The 25,072-nt window shown below is 39.0% G+C and overlaps 1 protein-coding gene and 1 pseudogene across 50 annotated transcripts in view; both read right to left on the bottom strand.

Moving 5' to 3' along the window:
• SIPA1L1 (signal induced proliferation associated 1 like 1) overlaps nucleotides 1-25,072 on the bottom strand; it is a 371,521-nt gene that overhangs the window by 94,334 nt on the left and 252,115 nt on the right. For all 50 annotated transcript variants that reach the window (XM_072761869.1, XM_072761890.1, XM_072761879.1 and 47 more), the window contains 3 exons: nucleotides 22,883-23,013; nucleotides 17,878-18,066; nucleotides 1,891-2,065 (listed from right to left, as the gene is read on the bottom strand). In XM_072761869.1, coding sequence (XP_072617970.1) covers nucleotides 1,891-2,065; nucleotides 17,878-18,066; nucleotides 22,883-23,013 — 495 coding nt within the window. The remainder of the gene's footprint in view (nucleotides 1-1,890; nucleotides 2,066-17,877; nucleotides 18,067-22,882; nucleotides 23,014-25,072) is intronic.
• Nucleotides 2,678-3,200, bottom strand: LOC112927137 (large ribosomal subunit protein mL42 pseudogene; annotated as a pseudogene).

The following is a 25,072-nucleotide window of genomic DNA, read 5'->3' as shown; positions in this document are numbered from 1 at the left end:
ATTTTGCTTATTCCAGTGTCTTACTTGATGCCACACTGCTTAATGTATCATCCTACTATACACTTCTCACATTGACTTTCATCATGAAGAGGTGCCTGGGAATATGTGAATGCACAAAAAATACAGTCTTATCAGTTTCTAATCTAGCCATTCATGTATAGAATCAGGGTGCTTAAAATGTCCACAATAGCTGAACTCTGGAAAAGAGCTCAGATGTCCATCAACAGATTAACAGATAAAGAAGATGTGGTATATACATACAATGGAATATTACTCAGCCATCAAAAAGAATGAAATTTTGCCATTTGCAGTGATGTGGGTGGAGCTAGAGGGTATTATGTATGCTAAGCGAAATAAATCAGAGAAAGATAATTATACAATCTCATTCATATGTGGAATTTAAGAAACAAAGCAGATAAACCTAGGGGAAGAGAAGGAAAAAATAAGATAAAAACAGAGAGGGAGGCAAACGATAAGGAACTCTTAACTCTCGGGAATAAACTAAGGGTTGCTGGAGGGGAGGTGGGTGGGGGCATAGGGTAACTGTGTGATGGGCATCAAGGAGGGCACTTGATGTGAGGAGCATTGGGTGCTACATGCAACTGATGAATTACTAAATTCTACCTCTGAAACTAACATACTATATATTAAAAAAAAAAAAAAAAAAAAAAAAAAAGAACCAGGGTGCTTATTATATTCTCTTCCCAGACCCTTTCATATAGCTCTTTGTGGTAAGGATAATTTATATAACACAACAAATTGGGACAACATGAATGAAGTGTATTGGGCAAATGTCAGAGCATCTGGAAAAGAAGGGTCTCAGGGCATATTGAGATTGAACATTTTATGCACTTGCAGGCACAGTATGGAACGTTAAAATAATATTTAAGAGTTGAGGCTATTTATGGGCTTTAATAGTCTCTCTTGCATGTCGTTTCCAAGTTGGCAACAGCAAAACCATGGCAACAGGAAATTCTTCCCTGCAGTGGAGTTTATGAATGCTTTTCTGTTTTCATGACTCAACTCCTTATTTAATTTCCTGTACAGAAAATCGGAGAGATTACTATAGACTGCAATACAGATGTGCTAATCCAAAGACCCTCTCAAAGAAAAACAGGTCACAGGTGTCCATGGATGGATCTTGAGATAAAATTTAAAACTGTCTCTTCACAGACACACAGCAGACATCAACATACTCTAACCTTAATAGATACTTAGGAACTTAACTATGTTATTAAAGATTTGGGGAATGACAGTGTAAAACCTTGTATGTTCATAAGCCATAGCTAAAACAACTGTTTCATCATTGTACTTTTAGTCAACACATATCAGGAGTGAAACTAATACCAAAGCTAAGAAGCCGATTTTCTTAGGGATTCAATTAGACTATGAATAATAAAAATAGAAAATAAGCAAACAAAAGCCCTCAATGTTAATAGAATACATACATACCATACAAAGGCTAACTGCATAGATGACTGCATCAGGATTACGAAAGAAATTAATGAAAGTAAAAAATTCTAGGGCTTACAACCAGATGGTTCTAAGATTCTGGCATTTTTAACTCACTCTAACATTCAGCTAAATATAGTGAAATTTATGCAACACTATCCAGGAGCAATTCTGCATGATTTGCACCCACTGCTCTACTACTTCATCAACACTTCTGATAACACTATTTTTTTTTTTTTTTAACAGTCCCATCCTAGTTACTTTGATTATAGTCTTCAATTGTTTTGGTGCCACATCCTCCCTCTCTGGCTTCCTCTCCCCTATCACCAGCAGTGTTCCGCAGTAAATGGCAATGTTGTTTTATGGGCAATTTAGCAGATGAACATCAACACAGCAGGAAGGAAATAAGCCTAGCAGGAGAGTCTAAGTATTTCTTACTTTTGGTGTCAAGCTGCGCACGATACTTCTCAAATCCTTTGAGCCGAACACGCTCTCCCAATAGCTGAAGGAATTCCTCAAAGGCCGGGCCGGCTGACTCATTGTTGTACATCTCTTCTTCAGTGCTCTGTCCGGCTCTGCAGTACATGATGCCAACCTTCTGCTGATAGTTCAGCTGTGGAGAGAGGCAGTACAGTGCATATAAATAGAGACAGACCCACCTTGCCCACTAACTTTTAGGAGTCGATAGAGCACACGCCCATCATATAGCTAACATCTCTCTTCTCTTCAAGTCATTTTTTCTTTTTTAAAGATTTTATTTATTTATTCATGAGACAGCAGAGACATGGGCAGAGGGAGAAGCAGGCTCCCTACAGTTCCCTGATGGGGAACTCAGTCCCAGGACCCTGGGATCACCACCTGAGCCATAGGCAGGCACTCAAGCCCTGAGCCACCCATACAGCCCCCTTGAAACCATTCTGTTTTAATTTTTCTGCCTCTAATCCAAAAAAAAGAAAGGAAAAAAAGAAAGAGAAAAAAAAAAAAGACAGTAGAACAAGCATCTATAACTATAATCTTCACAAATTTAGATAAAAGGCTAGGAAAACGAATTAACACTTCCTGTACACCAAGATCACACATCATTAGAACAGATTTTGATACTGTAGGGAATTTCTCTGAATGGATTACAAATACAAAATGAGTCTATAAAAAAACATCTTGACAACAAAAGGTAATTTTTTTTAACATATGAAGACATTTTATTATTATTTTGCTATATAACATATTAGTGAATATACTCAGTTGCGTTTCTCAAATGGCAAATGTGACAAAAGATAACATCTTTTTGATTCCTGAAAACCTCAGTATCATCTGTCTTTGGAGGATCCAGTTTCCTAAGACGTCTATGATACTGTCCGTGAGGATACGATTCTTAGTAGTAAAGAACATTTTGCTAAGTTGTTCTATCATGAGTCCTTGCTCAGAGTGTTCATTTTTTTCTTCTAGTCTGGTTTTCAGCACTTGGTCATGTGTTTCTTCATTATTATGCACAGGATCTGGCTGAGGGATAGGTTTTGTATGCTCATATGGAATGTCCACAGAAGGGTGGTAGCATACTATTGTCCTGCCGTCAGATGTCAAAGCAAGCTCTACTTTGCAATTATAGTCATCTGGTAGAGGAGAATACGTAGGTTTATGACAAACACAATACAAAGCTCCATTTTGAATTGGAAATAAATGTTTCCAGACAGTTCTGTTTGATATTGCCCATTTTACTGTTGCCAATGCCATGGTCAATCAAGATGCTATTGGGTGGTGTGAAGGATGATTTGAAGAGAGACGGATTTTAAATTCTGCTTCCACACATAACTATTTTCATCCCTGTGTCAGCAGCACCACGAGCCCGCCATTTTACCTCAATCCCGGTTTTTTTAAATCATCTCCCCCTTTTAGAAAGGGAAGGCTTTACAAATTTAAAAGCAGAGGTTCACTTTATATAAGATACTTAAAAATATATTGTTTCACACTATAAAGCCCATAAATCTACTTGTGAGGTTTTTTGTCTTTGGTAAAACTGGAAAAAATTTCATTCCCCATGCCATTTTTCCAATATATTAAATTATAAATCTGAGTTATATCTTTGTTAGAGCATTAGCATCAACAGTGTACTTTTCAAGTATTTTTCTAAAAGATGAGTGCCTGAATAGAAACTTTAAAAGGGGTTTCATAATGGCAAATCAGCTAGTGGCAAATATTCCTTCCTCAGAGACATTAAAACAAATCATTCAGGAGATTTAAATATGATATAACATTAATCAAAATATTTATACATCATTGAAAAGTCTAGTCATTCTGCAAACAAATTTTAAGGTGGTATTAGTCATTTAACAAGATGTTAGTTTTTCTTTTTCGTATTTATTTATTTATTTATTTGAGAGAGAAAGAGAGTGCACGTGCGGGAAAGTAAGGTGGGGGGAGAGTAGACAGAGAGAGAAGATCTGGAATAGACTCCCTGCTGAGTGTGGAGCTTGACATGGGGCGGGATTCCAAGACCCTGAGATCACGACCTGAGCTGAAACCAAGAGTCAGACGCTCAGCCAAGTGACCACCCAGAGGCCCCAAGATGTTAGCTTCCAATATAAAAATTTAGACTCTTAACTCCCCACAGAAATCGAGGTGCTCCATACTGCTTTGTCCTCTTTCCAGAGTGGCACTGCAACCACTGCATCAGTTAATTTTCATCTCCCAAAGTGAAAAGGGGAAGGGAAGAGGCAAAATTTTAATAGCTAAGATTTACTGAATATTCACTATATGTCAATTGCTGTTTAGTATTTAAGATACATTAGCTTATCCTCACAATAGCCCATACAGCTAATATTATCCTGTGTGACATATCAGCAGAGTAGGAGCACAGAAAGAGGAAGTGACTGGTCTAGTAGGGAGACACAAAACCACAAACTCAGTCCCGTGACTCAGCGCCATTAAATATTACCAAGATTCAAGCAGTCTTGATTTCTAGCACTCCAACATAGTCCACAGCCTCTGATTTGCACTTCTGAAGTTGAAAGGTTAAAAATCAAATTTAAGCAAACACATCTGGCAGTAAAACTTGATATGGGATTAGTACTTTTAATTAATTTAATTAATTAAATTATTATTTATTTAAGTACATTAGTACTTTTAATTTATTCTACATTATGTGAATATTCACATTTTTCCCCTGTGGAAATATTAATGTGATTGTGGGGTGCTCAGAACCCACTGGGAATATTACTATATGATGTATACATTGTTATCCTTATAAAATGTGGACATTTCTGAATTCTGAAACACATCCAATCCCTGTCATTTTACATAAGGGACTGTGAACCTGAGCTACTCTTTCCAACTTTCTAAACCAAATGACTCCGAATAGTAACAAGAAAATGTCATGGGGGAAAATCTCTCACTTGCCTTCCTCCCTCCACTGCATAGTACCTATTTGACAAGGAAGCTCCACGGCCTTTATATAACACCCCCAGACATGAGAGCTCCCTAAAAGTGCTATAATTGCACAGAATTGACTCCACCTTGCTCTGCCTATACCAGCAAGCAGAAGGTAAAGTTCCAAGTCTGAAACTTTCAAATAACTGGATACAGCAATAATGGAATATTATTTCTACTTCATTTAAGTTATTGACAGAAACACATTTGACTTCACTTATTTTCATAAACCACATGTAGGAAAAACGAAACAGAAGAAGTTAGAATAAAACCTACTGCACACTACTGACATTGCACCCTTCTCTCTGCTGGCCTGCTTCAAATGTCTGACCGTGGCTGACTAATGCTTGCAGTGGGACTCCCACAGGTAGAGATCGCACCTTGGCTTTAGAATTAATCTGAGTACCTACCCTGTTAGGTCTCAACAAATAAAAAGTAGTAGTAGGCTCTGTGTCAACTACAAAAGAAGTCCTTAATACAGCCAGATCCTTACTCTCTCCCTGCATGGAGAGCTATCAAAGAGATGAAACCATGTGGAGAAAGGAAGGGGCTTTGAGTGATTTGCTGTTTGGCTCTGTGCCTCTCAGATCAGCCTTCTTGTGCCACAATGCAAAACAAAAGTCACTCTGTTCCAGAGAAAGCATCACAGTGACACTGGATTTGTAGATGGCTTTTTAAGACTTCTCAGATAAAGGCCTAAGATTTCACTGGGCAATGTTCAAAAGGATTCGTTTATATAAAAAAGGAGTTCACTACAGAGGGAAGTAAAGAGACTTGCCCCAAACCTCTGGAGAAGCTGAATCCAAGGCCAATGAGACAGTGTGCCGCCGTCTTTTGACGGATTTCTCCTACTCTAGTGAACTCCATTGGCAACTAGGAGCACAAACTGGTGTCTGCTGCTTGTGAGAAGAAGGAGCCTTTAAGAGGATTAGGAAATGTGTTAGAATGTCAAATTTCCTCCGGTTTGAAACTGTGCCAAATGTCACTGTTCTATCCTCTAACGTGACAATACTACTGTTCTTGGTTTCTACTGCAATTAAATCAAGGTAGGTGGTATTCTCTGAATGCAGGCTCCTGGGATCCTTAGTCAGCAACCATGTTCCCTGCCAGGGTAAGAGGAGCAGAAGGAGGAGTTATGTAAATATAATAAGGAATGTGTCATGAGAAAGAGCAAATGTACACGGAGTCAGAGCTAAGGTTTGGGGTTTTGAGTCATTATTAGGTTATATATATAACAGCATTTTTTTTTGAGACACACACAAACATATCTGTATGGGTTTACATATATGAATATATAATACTTCCATGTAATGCTCCAAATGGAGTTATGATGACACCAGAAGCCATTCTGGGAACACGTTGTATCTATCCACAGTTTAGGATTATTGCTTTGGATAATCTCAAGGTCATGCTATACAAAAGTCCATGCTTGCATATCAGCTTTTCACAGAGAGCATTATGGAAGTGTTTGGAACCTCAATAATGTTCTATCATAAAAAGTAATGATGGTTAAAAAAAAAAAAAAAGTAATGATGGTCAATAGGACAAAGGCTTATATTTGAGATGAAGCTCTTGAAAGCCAAGTATCCTTAAAATGCACCAAAAGTGACATGGGCTCTCACAGCTAGGAACCATCAGTACACAAAATTGCTCTTCCTCTAATGAAGTGGATATTTCAACAGAATCAAAGGAACAAATACTGCCATCTGATTTGCAAAGCCCTGAGTTTCTGGGAAGATGAATGATAAAGTCAGAGCCCTCTGGCAACAGAAACAGATGAAGCATCAGCTTCTCAGAACTGATCTGAAGTTCTGCATTTTCAACTCTTTTTGCCTAGTGTCCCAGTCTCAGGAAGGCTACTGGGGCGGCAAAGACCATGAGAACAACTGACTTCTCAAATTCCTGTAAAATCTTCATGTTGTCTGACTTAATCCAGAAATTTAAAAGTCACTATGAGTCATAGTATTTCATTTTGAGGCAGTTCTCAGAGTGTGGGCCATAAAGCCCTGAGGGTGCTTGAGCTTTGCTCCGGGACATAGCTATTTGGAAAAAGTTTGATCCTTTCAGTTCGTGCTTTTAAATTCTGTTTAATTAGTACAACAGCAGTGTTTAATGTGAGGATAATCTTGCCCCACTACTGAGGCAAAACCATTTTGAGATTACTCTCTGCCATATGAACTATGAGGTTCTGCAGTCTGCCTGGTGGAAGCAGAAACTATTCCCAGACTTATGGGAGGTCCGAGGATTTGCCCCCCTAAACCTGTAGGGTGGTTCTTACCTTAGTCTCAAGTAGCTTCCTCAAATGCACACACACTTGCTAGTACTTACTTACTTCTGCAAACCCCACCCCTCCTTGGCTTCCCTGAACTCACGTGTAAGTCTCAACCCAGAGAGACTGCTGGGCTTCTCCCAGATGCCCCTCCCAATAGTGCGGTCTGGAAACTCTTCAGGCAGAAAGCTGGTGTGATCTAACCATTCATTTAATTTGTAGCCCACCTCCCAGAGATCACTGTCCTTTGCTGCCTAATGCCCAATGTCCTAAAAATCACTGTTTCATTGTTTTCCAAGTTGTTTTTAAAGTTGTTTCAAAAAAAATAAAAATAAAGTTGTTTCAGATGGAAAGATAAATCCAGTCCCTCTTTTCTTAATCGTAGCTGGAAGCAGAAATCTGCCTTGAATTTTTAAATTAACTTTATTGGTATATAATTTTTGAATAATAAACTGCATCCATTTGATGTAATGAGCTCTAATACACTGTACCACCATCAAAATACAGAAAACTTCCATTATCTCCAAGTTTCCTGATTCCTGTTGTAGTCAATCTCTGCATGAACTCACTCAGAGGCTCACTGGTATTTTTCCCCCACTATAAAATAGTTTTGCCTACATTTTTAAGAATATTTTTGTTGGGTAACATCCACTGTGAGGGTTACTCTTCTGGCACTCTAGAAACCTGTGCCGGCTTCTACCTTCTCTTTAGGCTTCTGAGCCCAACAAATGGTTGATGTTAACAACTAATTGTTCTATTCTACTTACAGTCCTTCTTCCAACGGTTTGTAGTTTTTCTCTTGTTCTTCTGTTTTCAGAAATTTGTATCCTGATGGACACATGCCTGATTTTATTTGTATTTATTGTGCTTAGGGCAGTGCTCCATAAATCCATCTTAATCCATTATCTTTCATCAACTTTGGAAATCTTTCTACCAGTATTTCTTCAAATATTGATTCTGTACCCCAAATAATGCTTTGTTTTCCTCCTGGGAATTCCGTCACATATATGTATTTCATTCTGGCTCAATGCCTTTAACGTAGTTTTCTGTATTTCTCATTTTTTAAAAAAAAATTTTGGGGGGGGTTCTTTTTTGTCTCCATTCTTCAGTTATAACTTTTCTGGTAACTGCACTCCTATGTCTGTTGCAGCATTATTTACATAACCATACTATGGAAACAGCCCAAGTGCTCACTGACTGATGAATGGATAAAGATGTGGATATACACACACAATGGAGTATCACTCAGCCATAAAAAAAGAATGAAATCTTGTGATTTGCAACAATATGGATGCATTTAGAGAGTATCATGCTAAATGAAACACGTCAATCACAGAAAGACGAATGCCATATGATTTCATTCATATGTGGAATTTAAGAAACAAAACAAACAAGCAAAGGAAAAAATGGGGGGAAGACAAACCATTTGTTCTTAACTCCAGAGAACAAACTGATAGCTACTAGAGGGGAGGTAGGCAGGGGGAGAAGAAGGGGATGAAGGGGATGGAGATTAAAGAGTACATTTATCATGATTTTAAAGAAAAAGGAAAAGAAAAATAATTTTCTCATAGCTTATCCTCAATCCATCAATTTTCCCTTTTGCTCAGTATGTTCTTAAACACATCTATTGAAATGTTAACTTTTGGCTATATTTTTCCATTCCAGAATTTCAATTTGATGGTCTTACAGATGCAGTGATCCCTGAGCTTCATTTTTTAATTCTGTAGCCCTCATAAAATTAAGGTTCATCTGTCACCTAACTTTTATCTGCAGCTTTATGTGGACTTAAGCCTCAGGCCTCTCATACAATAGCGAATGTCTAAGGAAAAAAGCATTGCATGATATTTTGATGAATACCATTTTCTCAATTACTTCTTTCCTGGATCAAGTTTTTGGTGTTATGTTTCAGAACTCTTTATCAGGTCCTAGGTCCCAAAGATTTTTTCCTATGACAGTATGTCAAAACTCTTACAGTTTTACACTTCAATGATCCATTTGAATAAATTTCTGCATGATGTGTGATATTTAGATCAAGATTCTTATTTTGTCTGTGGATATTTAATTATCCCAGCACCTTTGCTTGAAAAACCTATCCTTCCTACGCTGAACTGTTCTTACATCTTTGTTAAAAATCACGTGGATATATATGGGGATGGATGGTATTTCTAGTTTCTCTATTCTGTTCCATTGATCCCTTAATCTGTCCTCCCAATAATAAAACATAGTTCTGATTACTATAGTCACATATTAAGTCTTAAAAATCAGGAAGAATAATATTTTCTCCCACTTCATTCTTCTTTTTCAAAATTGTTTTAGCTATTCTAGTTCCTTTGCCTTTCCATATAAGTTTCAGAATAATCCTGTCTACAATTACAAAATATCTTATTGGGATTTTGATACTGTGTTAACTATATATCCATTAGGAGAGAACTGAATCACTAATAGGTTGAGTCTTCCAATCAATGAACACGGCATGTCTCTCCATTTACTTAGGTCTTCTTTGATTTCTTTCAGCAACGTTTTATAGTTTTTAGCACACTAGTCCTATATATGTTTTGTTAGATATATAACCAAGCACTTCATTTTTTATTGTGGAATTGTAAGTGGTACTGTATTTTAATTTTAGGTTCCACACATTAAGAGAAATCAAATTGAGAAATCAAATTACTTTTACTCCAAAGTAAAAAGCTTTTGTGCAGTGAAGGAAACCATCCAAAAAAGGAAAAGACAAACTGCTGAACAGAAGATATTTGCAAATAATATATCTGATAAGGGATTAATAAATACCCAAATCACATAAAGAATGCATACAACTCAACACTAAAGAAAAAATAACCCTATATAAGTAATCCAATTAATATGGGCAGAGAACCTGAAGACATTTTTCTTTTTTTTTTTTTTAATTTTTATTTTTTTATTTTTTTTTTAATTTTTTATTTATTTATGATAGTCACAGAGAGAGAGAGAGAGGCAGAGACACAGGCGGAGGGAGAAGCAGGCTCCATGCACCGGGAGCCTGATGTGGGATTCGATCCCGGGTCTCCAGGATCGCGCCCTGGGCCAAAGGCAGGCGCCAAACCGCTGCGCCACCCAGGGATCCCTGAAGACATTTTTCTGAAGAAGATATACAGATGGCCAAGAGACACATGAAAAGATGCTCAACATCACTACTCATCAGAGAAATGCAAATCAAAACCATAATGAGATATTACCTCAGAATGGTTAAAATCAAAACCACAAGAAATAATAAGTGTTGATGAGGATGTGGAGAAAAGGGAACCCTCATGCACAATTGGTGGGAATGCAAATTGGGGCAGCCCCTGTAGAAGACAGAATGGAGGTTTCTCAAAAAAATTAAAACTGAAAATGATCCAGTAATTCCACTATTGCGTATTTACCCAAAGAAAGTGAAAACACTAACTCAGTAAGATAAACGAACCCCTATGACTATTACAGCATTACTTCCAACAGCCAAGATATGCAAGCAACCTAAGTGTCCATTAATAGATGAATGGATAAAGATGTAGAATACATATACAATGGGATATTACTCTGATATTATGATTATAATCATAAAAAGGAATTAGATCTTGTCATTTACAACAACATGGATGGACCTAGAAGACATTGTGCTAGGTGAAATAAGTCAGAGAAAGACAAATACCATATGATTTTGTTTATATGTGAAATCTAAAATATACCAACAAACAAAGCAGAAACAAACCCATAAATATAGAGAACAAACTGGCGGTTGCAGGGCGGGGGTGGGTGGGTGCAGCAAGGACAAAATGGGTGAAGGGAAGTGGGAGGTACAGGCTTCCAGATATGAAATGAGTAAGTCATGGGGATGAAAGATCAGCATAGGAAATATAGTTAATGGTACTGTAATGTACTGTAATTACTGTAATACTGTAATACCGACAGGCGGTAGCTACACTGTGGGGAGCATAACATAATGTATACTCTTGTTGAATCACTGCCCTGTACAGCTGAAACTAATATAACACTGTGTGTCAACTATACTTTAATTAAAAGAAATAACAAAGATATCAAATTGATCATTGTGAATTGATGCTGAATCCTACAATCTTGCTGAACACATCTCCATAGTTACAGGAAGTTTTTGTAGATTCACTGGGGTTTTGTACACAGACCATCATGTCACCTGAAATAGGGACAGTTTTATTTTTTTACTTCCTTCATCTAACATCTTTTATTTCCTTTTCTTGCTTTATTGTGCTAACTAGCACTACTAGCACCATGTCGAATAGCAATGGTGACAGCGTATATCCTTGCCTTCTTAACACTAAGTCTTTCATCAGTAATAGGATTTGAGCTATAGATGCCTCTCATTAAGTAAGTTCTCTCTACTTCCATTTTTATCATAAATGACCACTGTGTTGTTCCTCAAATCCCATGGTCCTTAGTCAATCTGCCTCCTCTCTACTTTGCAAATTCACTTTATGTTTGCTTCATATACAGTCAGTGTACAAGGTTTTTACCTGTACTAGCAGGAAGAATAAGCAAAAAATAGATCTATCTCATATTTCCAGGAGCAAAGGTACAAACTTACTTCTAAAAAATATTTTGTTCGGTGTTTCTGGTTATTCTCATTTGGTGGGCTGTTCTGCAGCAAGCTACTCTGTCATTATTGGATATGAAGACCTTGCTAATTTTTTAAAATCCTCATGATTCACACTGATAGTGTTTACTTTGGCTTGTTCTTCATAAACACGACCACTTTCTTAACTGCTTCTTAAAGACTCATCACTATACTGCCCCCTAAGAAGAATGTCAAAGACACTGGAAAATTCACTGTTGTGAGCAAAAAATGCTAATTAGAAAATTTATCCTCACTGGAAATTACTAACAAAAATTACATTGCTTTTTTAAAATGACATAGATACTAGGTTGGAAAGTTATTTAAAAAATCTGACTGAGATGCTGTCAAAATTATTTATATTTGTGCACATATTCTAAGCTATTTTTATCTTCACATAGCATTAAAAGAATTCTAAACAAACACAATAATCTAATGTGTGAAATTTCTCAAAAAAATAAAAAGCTTCATAATGGGTATTAAATTGGTAACAAATGTACCTGGTTTTGATTTGACATTAAGATGAATTTCTATTATATAGAAAAAGGCTCTTCACTGCAGCATTGTTTTTAATAGGAAAAGACTGGAATTAATCCAAATGCCCATCAATAGGGAAGCTGATAAATTATAGTATAACAATACAATAGAATATTATGCAGTCATAAAAACAATGGGAAAGCTTTCTAAATATTGACATAGAAAGATCTCCAAAATGCATTACTCAGTGAAAAAAGAAAATGTCCACAAGATGTTATATTCTGTATAAGGAAGAATTAAGTCTCTATATGCATATTTGATGATATCTATATAAAGAAAGAAAAGAATACTTAAGAAACTGATAAAAGTGGTAACTGTAGGAAGGGGCGGCAGACAGAACAGAGTAGGAATGGAATCCTTCTGAGTACACATAATTACTTTGATTTAATTACTTTGATTTCTGTACCACTTGAAGATATCAGCTAGTTATGGTACATTCCACAGGAAAGAAACTAGTTTAGATTTTTATATTAAAACTGAATTTAAAACACAATCCACCACTGAAAGTCAGGACTGAAATATTTGCACCCAATTACTCTTTTTGGACTGCGAACCAGAGTCTTCACTGCATGTCTGTGCCATGCCCAACTCCATCACAGTAAACCGCAGTCCTACCATAGTCAAAGGTCTTCCAAATGCTACTGCTATCAGCTGTGTTAATCACAGAATCTTACCACTGGAAAGGACTCCAACCAGTCATCCAAACCTAGCCTCACCCAGGCAAAAGAACACAGATGAGCTAGTGCAGAGTAATCATTACTTGTGAATAGACAAGATAAAGCTACCAATGCCACCTGATGACTGTCACGTGTATTTCCCTCCTGAGAATGTACATATACATCCTTGAGTTATCTAAAACCAATGTGGTGTCCACCTGAACTTTAACTGTGTATTAGCTGTTATCATAATCTAGACGAAGAATAAAATTTCAGGAATGGTAATTGTTCTGCCAAAACTTCATTCATATAACATGGGTTTTCAGAAAAATGTTTTCCTTATGGTTCATTCTTTAAATCTAACTGCCTGAATCAAAGAAGAAAGTGGCTGGTCAAACTCATTTGTCCTCAGTAAAATAGTGCAATATAGCAATGAATAGGCTACGCCAGCAGAGAATATCCTCCATATCCTTAATCAAAGAATCCGCACTATCCATTATTAAATAAACATAGCTGCTTTCCTTAACATTTATTCTTGAAATATTATAGACCTAATTAGATATGATTGTTTTCCCCTTTAACTTCAGTAACTTGAAGAATAAGTTTTTAAGGAATAGAAAACCCAATAAATATTTTCATTTCTTTCCATTTTTAAGAACTATCTAGAAAAATAGTAGAGATACTCATTTAGGTAAAACCACCACTGTGAACATGAAACTTGACATTTCCTATTGAAAACAGGACTACCGATTTTCTCTACTACAAACTGGCAATTGTACTTTAATATGTTATACTTAATATTGGGCACTCAAGCCAGCAGCAATAATGTCTGGAGCCATCTTTCCAGTTTCTTCTCCCACTCATGGGAGGGAAAGGAGAATGGGGTGTTTGGTGCATTGCGTAAGAATGTAGGCTCTGGAATCTGCATTCCTGGATTCAAGACCTGCCTCCACCGACCCTAATTATGAATGCTGGGGGCTTTTGGCCTCTATGTCTCAGTGTTCTTGTCTGTAAAACAAGAACATTAACAGCACTGACATCAAAGAGTTCTGAGGACTAATTAAAATAATTCATGTAAATTGCTTCACATGGTGCCTGGCTTGGTCACTGCTCAATAAAAAAAATACCTATTTTTATTACTCTTTTCCATGTGCCTCGTACTTCTGTTCAGCTAGAGTGCTTTCATCCCTCTGTGCTTTGTTCTTATTGTTCTGAGTCTAGACCACCGCACTGCTTGCTCTCTGGCCTGATGAAATCCTCTTCCCCTCCACGGCCCATCTTGGGAAAGGGCCTAACCAATCATGACTTGGCCTTGTTGGCTTGCACCTCTATTGCTCTTCGTTTGCAATTCTCTTATTATGTTCATTATATTAAACCTGACTTTCATTATAGTAATTTATGACCTTGTCTTTTTCATGGGTGAGGACTGTGTCTTACTAGCCTATTTATTCTCCATGGTATTTAACAATCTGCAGAGTGGTTCTCAATAAGCATTTATTAGATTTGAAACAGTTGTGCTTACTTATGATGGTGAGCAGAACATTATCCTGCCTGTACTAGCAGCTCTCTCATGGGATGCTTACAAAGATTAAATGAGATAGTGCATGTAATGGGCTACTAACAAGGTATTATTTTATCATTATCAACCACAGTTAATAGTTCTTTGGTGTGTATCATGTGCCGAGCCCAGGGGCATCTCATTCCCCTTGCACTGAGTAGATAACATAAACGTGTTGTTTCAATGACTGATGAAGAAAAATGGCTCTGACATGGCAAATTTAAAAGTAACTATTAGCTGTATCATTAAAAAGTTGGCTTGAATAGTTCCTGATATTTCACAGCACAGTTTTGAGGATCTAAATAATTCGAGACATGCAAAAGTATAAAAACTTGCAAACTGAAAAAAACAAAACAAAACAAAAAAAACCTTGCAAACTGTAAAAACAAAGGGCTGTATTCTACAAATGTGTGTACCCAGTGATCAGGACTACTAAGGGAAAACAGTGCTGAGAAAGTCTCCATCTTCTCAACCATAAAACAGGCCAATGATTAGAACCTCTGTGCGGGGTGCAATGAGGAATAAATTGGGACATGGTGAAGTGCTTACAACAGTGTAATAAGAAAACTGGTCTACCTTGTTTTTATCATAAATGATGCTCTTAATTATCTAATAAGTGAACATCTTAGGGCCAAGACAGATAAAGTCAATCCAAAGTTGACCTAAATTTTCTGAGCCACAATCTGTTCTAAATTCTTGACAGTGTGATATCACTTAGGTTATTGCCCTGTATAGGGAGATGGACATGGGCATTAATAAATAGTGAGAGGCCCAGAAGGATATCAGGAAGGAGAATGTGAAAACTTGGATAAGCACGTATTCATTTTCTAAAACTTAAAATTTTCTAAAAATTAAAATGCCTAACTTCAGTTCCTGCAAACACATCAGCCTAATAAAATAAAAAACACATTTTTTTATTTTTGTGAAATACTTTCTTTTATATACTACAGATATAATTTTAATTTGTTCTTCTATTCATTTCAGCGTTTAAAAGTGGTAAAATGGGGCAGCCCGGGTGGCTCAGCGGTTTAGCACCGCCTTCGGTCCAGGTCATGATCCTGGAGACTTGGGATCGAGTCCCATGTCGGGCTCCCTGCATGGAGCCTGCTTCTCCCTCTGCCTGTGTCTCTGCCTCTCTCTCTCTGTCTCTCTCATGAATAAATAAATAAAACCTTTAAATAAGTAAATAAATAAATAAATGTGATAAAATGAGAAATTAAAGCACCAGAGATCTGAAAGGCAAAATGTCACGAATAAGGAAGCCAACGGTGTTTTCTTTTTCCAAGCATAATTATGTAAGATGCTTAAAGGGAAAAAAGATACTAAAGGAATTATTTAAATTAAACTTAAGGGGAGATCTAGAAGTCCTTTTCAGTGAGTCTAGTTTCTTGATTTTATTCTATGAATCTTTTTAAATATAAGGATGTACAAAGCATGAAATTTTTTAAAATGATAACATGGATGGAAACAAAATGCTTTGCAATGATTTAAATGTGTACTCTACTGTATATATACACATTTCTTTTTAAAAATCTGTACATGTAAAAGGCACCAAAATAATCATTTTCTCAAAATGATTCCAAGGCATTAATGAGATTTCCTACCAAAAAAAAAAAAAAAAGACACCCCAGACTAAACTCCCAAGTATGCGTGTCATCTGCTTTTTATCAGCACAATCCTGGCTTTGAGAGCTATGGAGATATAAATGAAAAGACAGAGGCCAAGGGGGGTGGTGCCCCTTTGTCCATATTTAGAGCTGCTTATATAGAATAGTAGGTTTTAAACTCTTAAGTTCTGCTGCCTAGTAAAATTTCCAAAATAAAACTAGGGAGACTATCCTAGGTTGCCAAATTTTAATTTTGCAGAGAAGAGCCATTAAACAACCAACACATATTATCATCAATTTATGAAGGAAAGGATATTTTAATACCCCCTTAGAATAAGCAGCCTGTAATTTTAGAACAGGCAGTTTTGTGAATTAAATACATTTAGCTTTAAGTGAAACTCGCTATATAGTGCTCTTATCTTTTCTATGTTGATGGGACCAGAAAGCATTCATTCATCACTAAGAGAGGGCCTAATAAGATGGGCCAGAGACTACACGGGATGTCTACAGTGAGGGCACCTACTTTTCACTGCATATGGGTACAACAAAGGGGGAAATGGTGATAAATACCTCCCTCCTATAAAATAACCTGTTCTCATGTAGGATTTACAACATTCAACTTGTCCAAACAGTTAAGCTTATTGCTACATCAGTGATCTTCTGAAGCACTGCACGTGGTCTGAATTGTATGTTATAAACATGGACACGCAGAGCCTACTTGAGATCTCTTTGTACAGAACGGGCATCAGTTGGGTTGACTGGGGAAATGAATGGACAGAGAGAGTAATCATTAGAAAAGTTGTATCTAGCCATTGGTTCATTTTCTATTTCTACCCTTTTGCTGTCTCTGTATGGATTATCCTATCACCCATCTGCATCTTGACCAAATGGCCACACATTAGGGTATGAGAAGTATGGAAGTGAGAAAATCTTGAGCATTTTCCTTTTGTTATTAATTAGGACACAAATTTTAAAAATTATGTATTTAGAAATCTTGGCTAGAATACATCTTTAGTGGTATAAATAGATTTTTGAAAACTGAAGTGTTTAAGAATATCATGGTATAGTGGCTAACAACACAGGCTCCAAATTTATTAACTGCATGAACTTGGGTTTACTACTCCGTTTCTCTGTGCCTCAGGGTCCTCATCTCTAAATGGGGATTTGTAAATAATGGTGCCATTCTCATAGGTTTGGGAGAGTAAATGGGGTAACATATTTAAGGCACTTACAACAGAGCCTGGTGAATATATTACTCTTACTGCCACTATTTATTCCTAGAGTACCTGAAAAACTCACAGCAGTTTTGGAAAATCTTATAATGGAAGAGTTGAACACAGTTTAAGAACCATATCCAGGGCAACCTAGGTGGCTCAGCAGTTTAGCGCCACTTTCGGCCCAGGGCGTGATCCTGGAGACCCGGGATCAAGTTCCACATCGGGTTCCCTGCATGGAGCCTGCTTCTCCCTCTGCCTGTGTCTCTACTTCTCTCTCTCTCTCTCTCTCTCTCTCTCTCTCTCTGTCTCTCATGAATAAATAAATAAAATTAAAAAAAAAAAAAAAAAGAACCATATCCATCAATTCGGATGTAGAAAATTTCATCAAATGAGAAATGTTCGGAGCCCAGAGACTTAAGAATAAAGAAAATAAATAATTGCAAAGATATCATCCTTGGCAATAAATGGTATCTGTTTTCCTTGTCAAAAGAGAAATATCAAGGTCTGTATTCTGGAAATCTGGGCAGCAAGAATGTTTTCCCCCAGCAACCAAACTCACCCCTTGTTCATCCAGTTTCATGAGCTGCTCTGTGACCTTGGGGGTATTGAAGGCCAGCCGCAGGCACTGGACATTAAGCTCAGGAATCACATGCTCCAGCACTTCCTTCAGGGGCAGGCCTCTGGCTGTCGAGTGCTTTGCCGTTGAGGGAATGGCATCCTCCAGGACCGAGCCTCTCAGTGTCATGAGCTGAAAGACAGACATATCCTCTGATGAGGCCTCTCTCGGTGTGGGAGAGGTGCAAACACGCAGACGGCTCCCACACGGCACCCGTACCCGAGGCTGCGATGCCCCCTGACAATGGGGAGAGGCTTCTGAATGAGGAGGGTGACAGAAAATACTCTGCATATGAAAAACGAGGCCAAGGCTTCCAAGAAGACCCAGGCAAGTCCAAAGGAACACATCATCAGGCCTTCCAAAGACACCTACTTCAAGAACAAATAAAGCATTTCCATAAAGACCTCAGTAAGCTCAAGGCCTTCATATGGCTGTAAACTGCCACTAACCAAATTGAGGAGATATCCCAGAGAAATATCTGAAGAACAAATGCTCAGGATTTAGATGTTGCACCTTTTAAAAAATTTTACATTATGTTATAGTATTACACAATTATTTTACATTATGTTATTCTATTACACAATTTTACTACATTATTTAATTAAAAAAGATAAGGGGAAGGATAAAGTTTTAAATTTCATAGCATACTGCTGACAAGCACAAGCTATCTGTATCCCCAAATGCTACTACAGTAAGACCATGACTGTAGTTAGTACAGCAGCATAGTCAATAGCACTGCAAGTCACTTTCAATTTCCCCTTATTTCTTAAGATACTTTCCATTATTATGAAATAGAAACATAAGCAAAGAAATTTCCCTATGAAATAATGATCTGTTGAGGTAAATACAAAGCCTAGAGCAGTCTCATTTCCCAAAACGTTGTCATGCTGCACAGTTGTTAATACAAAGTAAACACCATAAATACTGTATGGTGACCCATCATGTGGAACACCTGCCCATGAAGCTGGTAGGGGGTAGGGTGAGGCCCTGGACTGCAGCAGGAGTGGCAAGAGCTAACCGAGGAAGGAGTGCGTGCTGATGGGCAGGTGTGGGGTGTGCGAAGGGCAGGGGAAGAAGTACACGATGGCAATTCAGAAGGCTTGTGTTTACTGAGGGAAGTGTAACATGTTCAGGTGGAAAAGGGTCCTAAGGCAGGAAGTGGAGCGCTGTGGCTCAGAGTATAAGAAAACACCCTCATGGAAGAGGGGGGCACTAAGAAGGGGCCCTGGAATTGAGAGGAAATCCTATAAAAAATAATGTCAGAAAGTGAAAGGTGGAGAGGTAAGGAAGAATAGGAAGTGGGGCAGAAAGAGCCACTGCTGTGATGTAGCGGGATCTGAAGAGAGGGTGGCTGGTGAAGCCAGCAGGTTGTGGGGTGGGGTGTGCACCCCATCAGGCTCCCACGGGCAGCCTCAGACCCTGTCTGAACAGGGAAGATGATGTGTACTCTAAGATGAACAGCAAGAGGAAGGAGCCGCAGGCAGACAAGACATTCTGGGAAATCAGTCAAAGAGGACGTGACACAGGGTTAGCAGGGAAATGGAAACCAAATGAAGAATCACCAGGGAAGTCGAATCCCTAACATCTGCCAACTGATGGGTAAGAGAGAAGATGGCAGGAAAAGCAAAATTTACCAACATCTTGCTCTCCATACAAGAACAAGGTACTATTCATTTGATTAATATCTTTTCTTTCGTTTATAAATCACTTGTTTTCAAATGACACTTGTGTAAAAAAAAATCATTTTCCCTGTGACTTAATACCAAATTTGGCAGAAATGGCTTCTGGGGCTTTGTATGTTTGTGTTTTAAGTCACAGGAAACTGCTCAACAACCCAATTACTGTGTTCCTCCTTCCATGAGATAACCTGTGCCGGAGAGACAGGAAGCAGCAGGCGCTGGAAGTCTTTTCAGCTGAGAAACCAAAACCAGGAATGCTAATCCTGCACCACAGACAGACAGCAGCTCACCTCAAGGAAGTCAAAGCAGAGGAGAAAAAGAATGACTCATTTTTATATCTAGATTTTTTAAATGATTTCCAGAAACAAGACAAGAATCCTTTTAATTCCCTGTTCACCTTTGCTTAAAAACACTCACATGTTGTCAGGTTTTGTTCATCAACTGTAAGGCTTACAAATATGTTCATGTTTTTGTTTATGTTGCTGGGACACCTGGGTGGCTCAGTGGTTGAGCCTCTGCCTTTGTCTCAGGGCATGATCCCGCGGTCCTGGGATCGAGTCCCACTTCGGGCTCCCTGCATGGAGCCTGCTTCTCCCTCTGCCCGTGTCTGTGTCTCTGCCTCTCTCTCTCTCTCATGAATAAATAAAATCTTTAAAAAAATGTTTTTGTTTATGTTTTACAATGACGATTTCTACTGAAATGAAAAGAGGAAAGAGTGAAGTGCCTGTTGGACAGGATGGCAATTCAGAAGGAATTGGACCTTCTGACCAACCATCTAGAAAGGTTTCTCTCAAAGGACTTCTGTTAGTTTATTTCTGTGAAAAGTCTCAGTAACCTATCACAGTTGAACCACATCTAAGGATGACTTTTATTGGAAAGGAAAAAGTGACACGAAAGCTAAGGATACTTCATTATGTACACATGAGAGAGGGAAGGGCAGGCCATGGGGAGGAAGGGATAGCACTACCTTCGATTATAGGCATTAGACTTGTAGCCATGAGCAAGTCAGACAACAGTCCCCATCCTCACGGGGCTTAAATTCTAGCGGAGGGAAAAAACAAACACAATAAAAAGTGCAACACATGAGGTGAGATGGTATGAAGTGTTTGTGAAAAAAAAAACACAAAGCCTAGCACTAGACATGAAATGGGATGTGTGGGAGTAGAAATGTTAGATCCAGTGGCCAAGGAAGGCCCCTGTGATTCAGGAGTAAAGGTCAGGAGGAAATGAGGGCACCCCAGCAGGAGGAGGCCAGGGGAAGATGCAGCGGGATGGAGGAACGGGGCAGTGAAGCCCTGAGGCAGAGGTGAGGAGGTGGCCCAGGGGGAAAGGAGGCCAGCATGCATGGTGTCCTAAGTAGCAAGGGCACCGACTGGCTTGTAGTCAGGAGAGGGGGAAGTGCTAAAGGGTTCTGCACCGAGGAAGAACAGACAGGGATTACATTTCTGTAGGGTCCCTGCAGGGCTCTGTGCAGAGCAGAGAAAGGTGGTGGCGGCCGGGCCCAGGCTCAAGTGGGGAAACGAAAGAAGGGGCTGAATTCTGGGCATATTTTGGAGATGTAGTCAACAAGCTGTGCTGACAGACCTGACTGGAGGTTGGGAGGCAAGGAGGAGAGAAGAGTCCAGTGTGACTTTAAGTTTCTGGCCTGAACAACTTCAGTAACAGTTGTCAGTTAAACGTTAATTTGAACATAAAAAACAAGTGATGATGGTATCTTAAACCATGAGCAACATCTGACTTGGATGTTCCAGTCAAAGGCTAAGGCAATGGACTGAAGGGACGATGGATGGGCCCACTTTGGGTCCAGGTAGCGAGGGATGAAGGGATGAAAGGACGGAGGTAGGAGAGGCAAAGCCCCCAACCACGGCGGGGGATCACGTTCACCTAGCACAGCAGTTAACGCTGGAGACAGAGGGGCGGGGACCAGATGGGGATACCCGCAGAGCAAGCTGCAGGCAACAGACCAGTGACAGGATGGGGGAAGAAATCCTTAGAACTTAGAACACTCCAACCTCTGGCATGAAGGACAGCAGGAAGTGGAGTGGCCCTGGGAGGGGAAACAGGTGAGAACAGGACAAAAATACCTGAAGCAAAGTAACAGGCTCACAGAAATCCAAGAAGCCAGAAAGGGGCGACTCCCTACGTCCAACTTCAAAACCAGCATGTTCTCTGTGCTTTTTATGCTCAACGAAAGCATTTACCCTCTTCACAATCAGCTCTGGTGTGGAGAGACAGTGCACTAGAGCATGTGAGCTCTTCAGTTCTCTCTGACCACTACACACAACCTATTAGATGCTGAAGTCATGCCTTTAAAAAAATCCTATTTTTAATTTCCCTGGAGTTCAAGCTGAGGACCAATTACTAAGTGAAGCCAACCCCTGAAACCTGGCCTTGTATTCAGTGGGGGAAATGAAGTAAATGCCCTATTTAAACTAGTTTCAAAACCATTATTTCCTAGATACCTCAGGGGAGTATTAGGCATTAATGCATAACAACAATGCTAAAGTGCATTTGGCTCAGGGAGGCAATAATAAATTCACACTGACATGTTTAGAAAGAAAACAAAGGAGAAACCTTATTGTCCCAAACTTGTTCATGAGTTTACAACAACAAACAACAACAACAAACTGCTTTGTTGGCCATTTGATTTTCCCTTTTCTTTTCTGACTTGAATTTCATTTTAAAATAAAAACTCAAATATTTTGTGTGCTTTGATTCCTACAGAGCTCCAAGAGCCAGTCTGGAGAGAGCCTCGGGTTTGCAGGGTTATTTTTAAGCCTCCGCACAGTCTAGGGAACAGGCCCAGGAGAGGGCAAAGTAGAAGCAGAAGAAGAGTCTCCTTCCTCCTTTTTGGGTCAAGAACTGTCTGAAGCAACAGTTTGGAAGGGTGGTTAACTCCTGGATGACCCTCTTCTCATCTGTAGGGCTGCTGGGGCTCAGTGCTTTCCAGCCAACCGAGCGGCCCACGGAGCAGGACATGCAACATCCAATTTGGAATCCTGCAGGCTCCAGTTTCCTGGGGCCATGCTTAACTGCGGTATCCTTCTCCGAATCAAAACTCCCATTCATTCACTGCATCTACCCCAGGGTAGATGGAAAGGAAGGACCCAAATCTAACCATTAGGTCCACCCCCATCACCACCAGAACAAATGAAAAGAGCCATTGTTTATTCTAAGACATTTGTAGCTATGTGCTATTAAATTTAATTGCTTCGCTACTGCTGCTCCTCATTCCAATCAAGCCTCAATCTTTCTGGTTTGCAACTTACCTCACTGGTTCTAAAAATTATTCGGTAGTTGTATGGAGATCCGTTTTCCTTTGTTTCTTCTGGTTTTTCCCTTCGAATGCTCACAGCCACTGGACCAAGATTCTCATCGGCCCCAAAATAGTTCCAGTGTTCTTAGGCGAAATAAGAAAACAAAATTAGAACATTTACACAACACTTTAAAAATGTTATAATCTGTTTGAGGTTCAGATCACTCAGAAGTTATGTCAATAAAATGTCAACACATTTAATAAATATTCTTCAATAAGTTATAAAATCAGACTTGGGGCAGCTCTGGTGGCTCAGTGGTTGAGTGCCTGCCTTCGGCCCAGGGGGTGATCCTGGAGTCCTGGGATTGAGTCCCACGTTGGGCTCCCTGCATGGAGCCTGCTTCTCCCTCTGCCTGTGTCTCTGCCTGCCTCTCTCTCTCTGTCATGAATAAATAAATAAAATATTTAAAAAAAATAAAATCAGACTTGGCTTTGCAAGTTTGGTCAGCACTGAACAGAGGTTTTTGGGTTTTTTTTTTAAACTATTTTATAACTTACTACACTTTACTTTTTTTTTTAAGAAATTGTGTTCTGTCCCTATATTCTACTATTTAAATAGGCTACACAGAGTGGGCTTCCTTGCCTAAGGGAAGGTTTGTGCCAGCACTTCTTAGCTTTTGTTAAAAAACAAAAAACAACCCTACACCTGTTGAGAATACAATTTGAGGACTGAGGGATTTCCCCCAGATTTAAAAAGACTTCCCAGGGGGCACCTGGTGCCTCAGTCCATTAAGCATCTGACTTTGGCTCAGGTCATGATCCCAGTGTCCTGGGATGGAGGGTGGGCACCCGCATCGGGCTCCCTGCTAAGTGGGAAGTCTGCTTCTCCCTTTTCCTCTGCCCCTCCCCCTGCTTGTGCTCTCCATCTCTCTCTCTCTCTCAAATTAATAATATTAATGATGATGATGATGATGATGATGCTTCCCAGAACTGGAGAGGGGAGAAAGGTCTGTGAGTCACTCTCTCCCACCAAGAGTGGGGTCTATGAGGAAAGAGCTTCTAAGAGCCCGTAGGAGACAGCAGCAGAGACAGAGGGCTCTGGTTCCCCTACAGTGAGCACTAGAGACACCCTGCAAAGCCATGAACCTGAAGGGCAGGTTTGGGCTGGGATAACAGGTCTCTCCTGGGTTAAGTAGTGTGGTCAGGTGCCTGATGACTCAGGGCCGTTTTCTCAGTGTGCTGGCACTGCTCAAGACCCCAAACCTTAGCACAACCTTGGGATTGGGGAAAAGTCTCCAAATGACTTGGGTTGAATACTTTCTTCCTCTGGACCAGATGGAAAGTCAGGATCAAAATTAAACTAACTTACAAAAATATTTTTTAAATGATATTCACTACAAACTAAATATATACTTCTTCAAAAAATTAAATTAGATGTTCACAGATAAGGAAGTCCATAAAACACAGAACTACAGGAAAAGCTAAAGTAGATAACTTATTTTTCAAACCTCCACAATACTTCACATGGTCCTATCTCATTTACATGTGACAAGGCTAGATGACGGAGTCATGACATGGTTAAGTTATCCTCATACAAAATGTATACAATTGAAAATACATGTCTTTCCCATATAAAATATAGAAGTATTTGAAAATCCATGAGAATAAGAAGAAATAACGGCATGAAATGTCTGATTGTGTAGTTTTAAAATTTAGGTAGCGTATATGAAGCTACCTTGCAAGTACTAAAGAATGATTATGGAAAATATAATGACACAGTGAGGGCTCTCCAAAAACATTATCATAATCCATGGAAATTCAAAAGAAGGAAACGAATGGGAATATAGGCAGCAAACATCTCATACATGGACAATGGGAGAAGCAACCCAACAGATGTCATAAAATTTATGTACAAACACTCATGTATACCCTCAAAGCCCAGCACTGTGAGAATTGCACTCCAAGATTGTTTATTCTTACTTTGCATAAAATTTTAATAAGCTTGGTTATCTGGTCTTCAAGTTCATGGCTTTATTTCAGAAGTGTGATCATTCCAGATGTTGACAAAGTCCAGAGTGTAGGGCTGACAAAGACTTGCATGCAGACAGCAATGTGAAAGAACAACTGACAACAAGGAAGAGAACAGAAAGGCAGGAGACAGAAACTGTATGAAAAAGTGAACAAGAACTTAAAGGAAAACAAA

This window comes from Vulpes vulpes, chromosome 6 (genome assembly GCF_048418805.1).
Source record: "Vulpes vulpes isolate BD-2025 chromosome 6, VulVul3, whole genome shotgun sequence".
In the NCBI taxonomy this organism is placed as follows: domain Eukaryota; kingdom Metazoa; phylum Chordata; class Mammalia; order Carnivora; family Canidae; genus Vulpes; species Vulpes vulpes.
The sequence above is the reverse complement of the archived record's forward strand: the minus strand, read 5'-3'. Positions and strand labels throughout refer to the sequence as shown.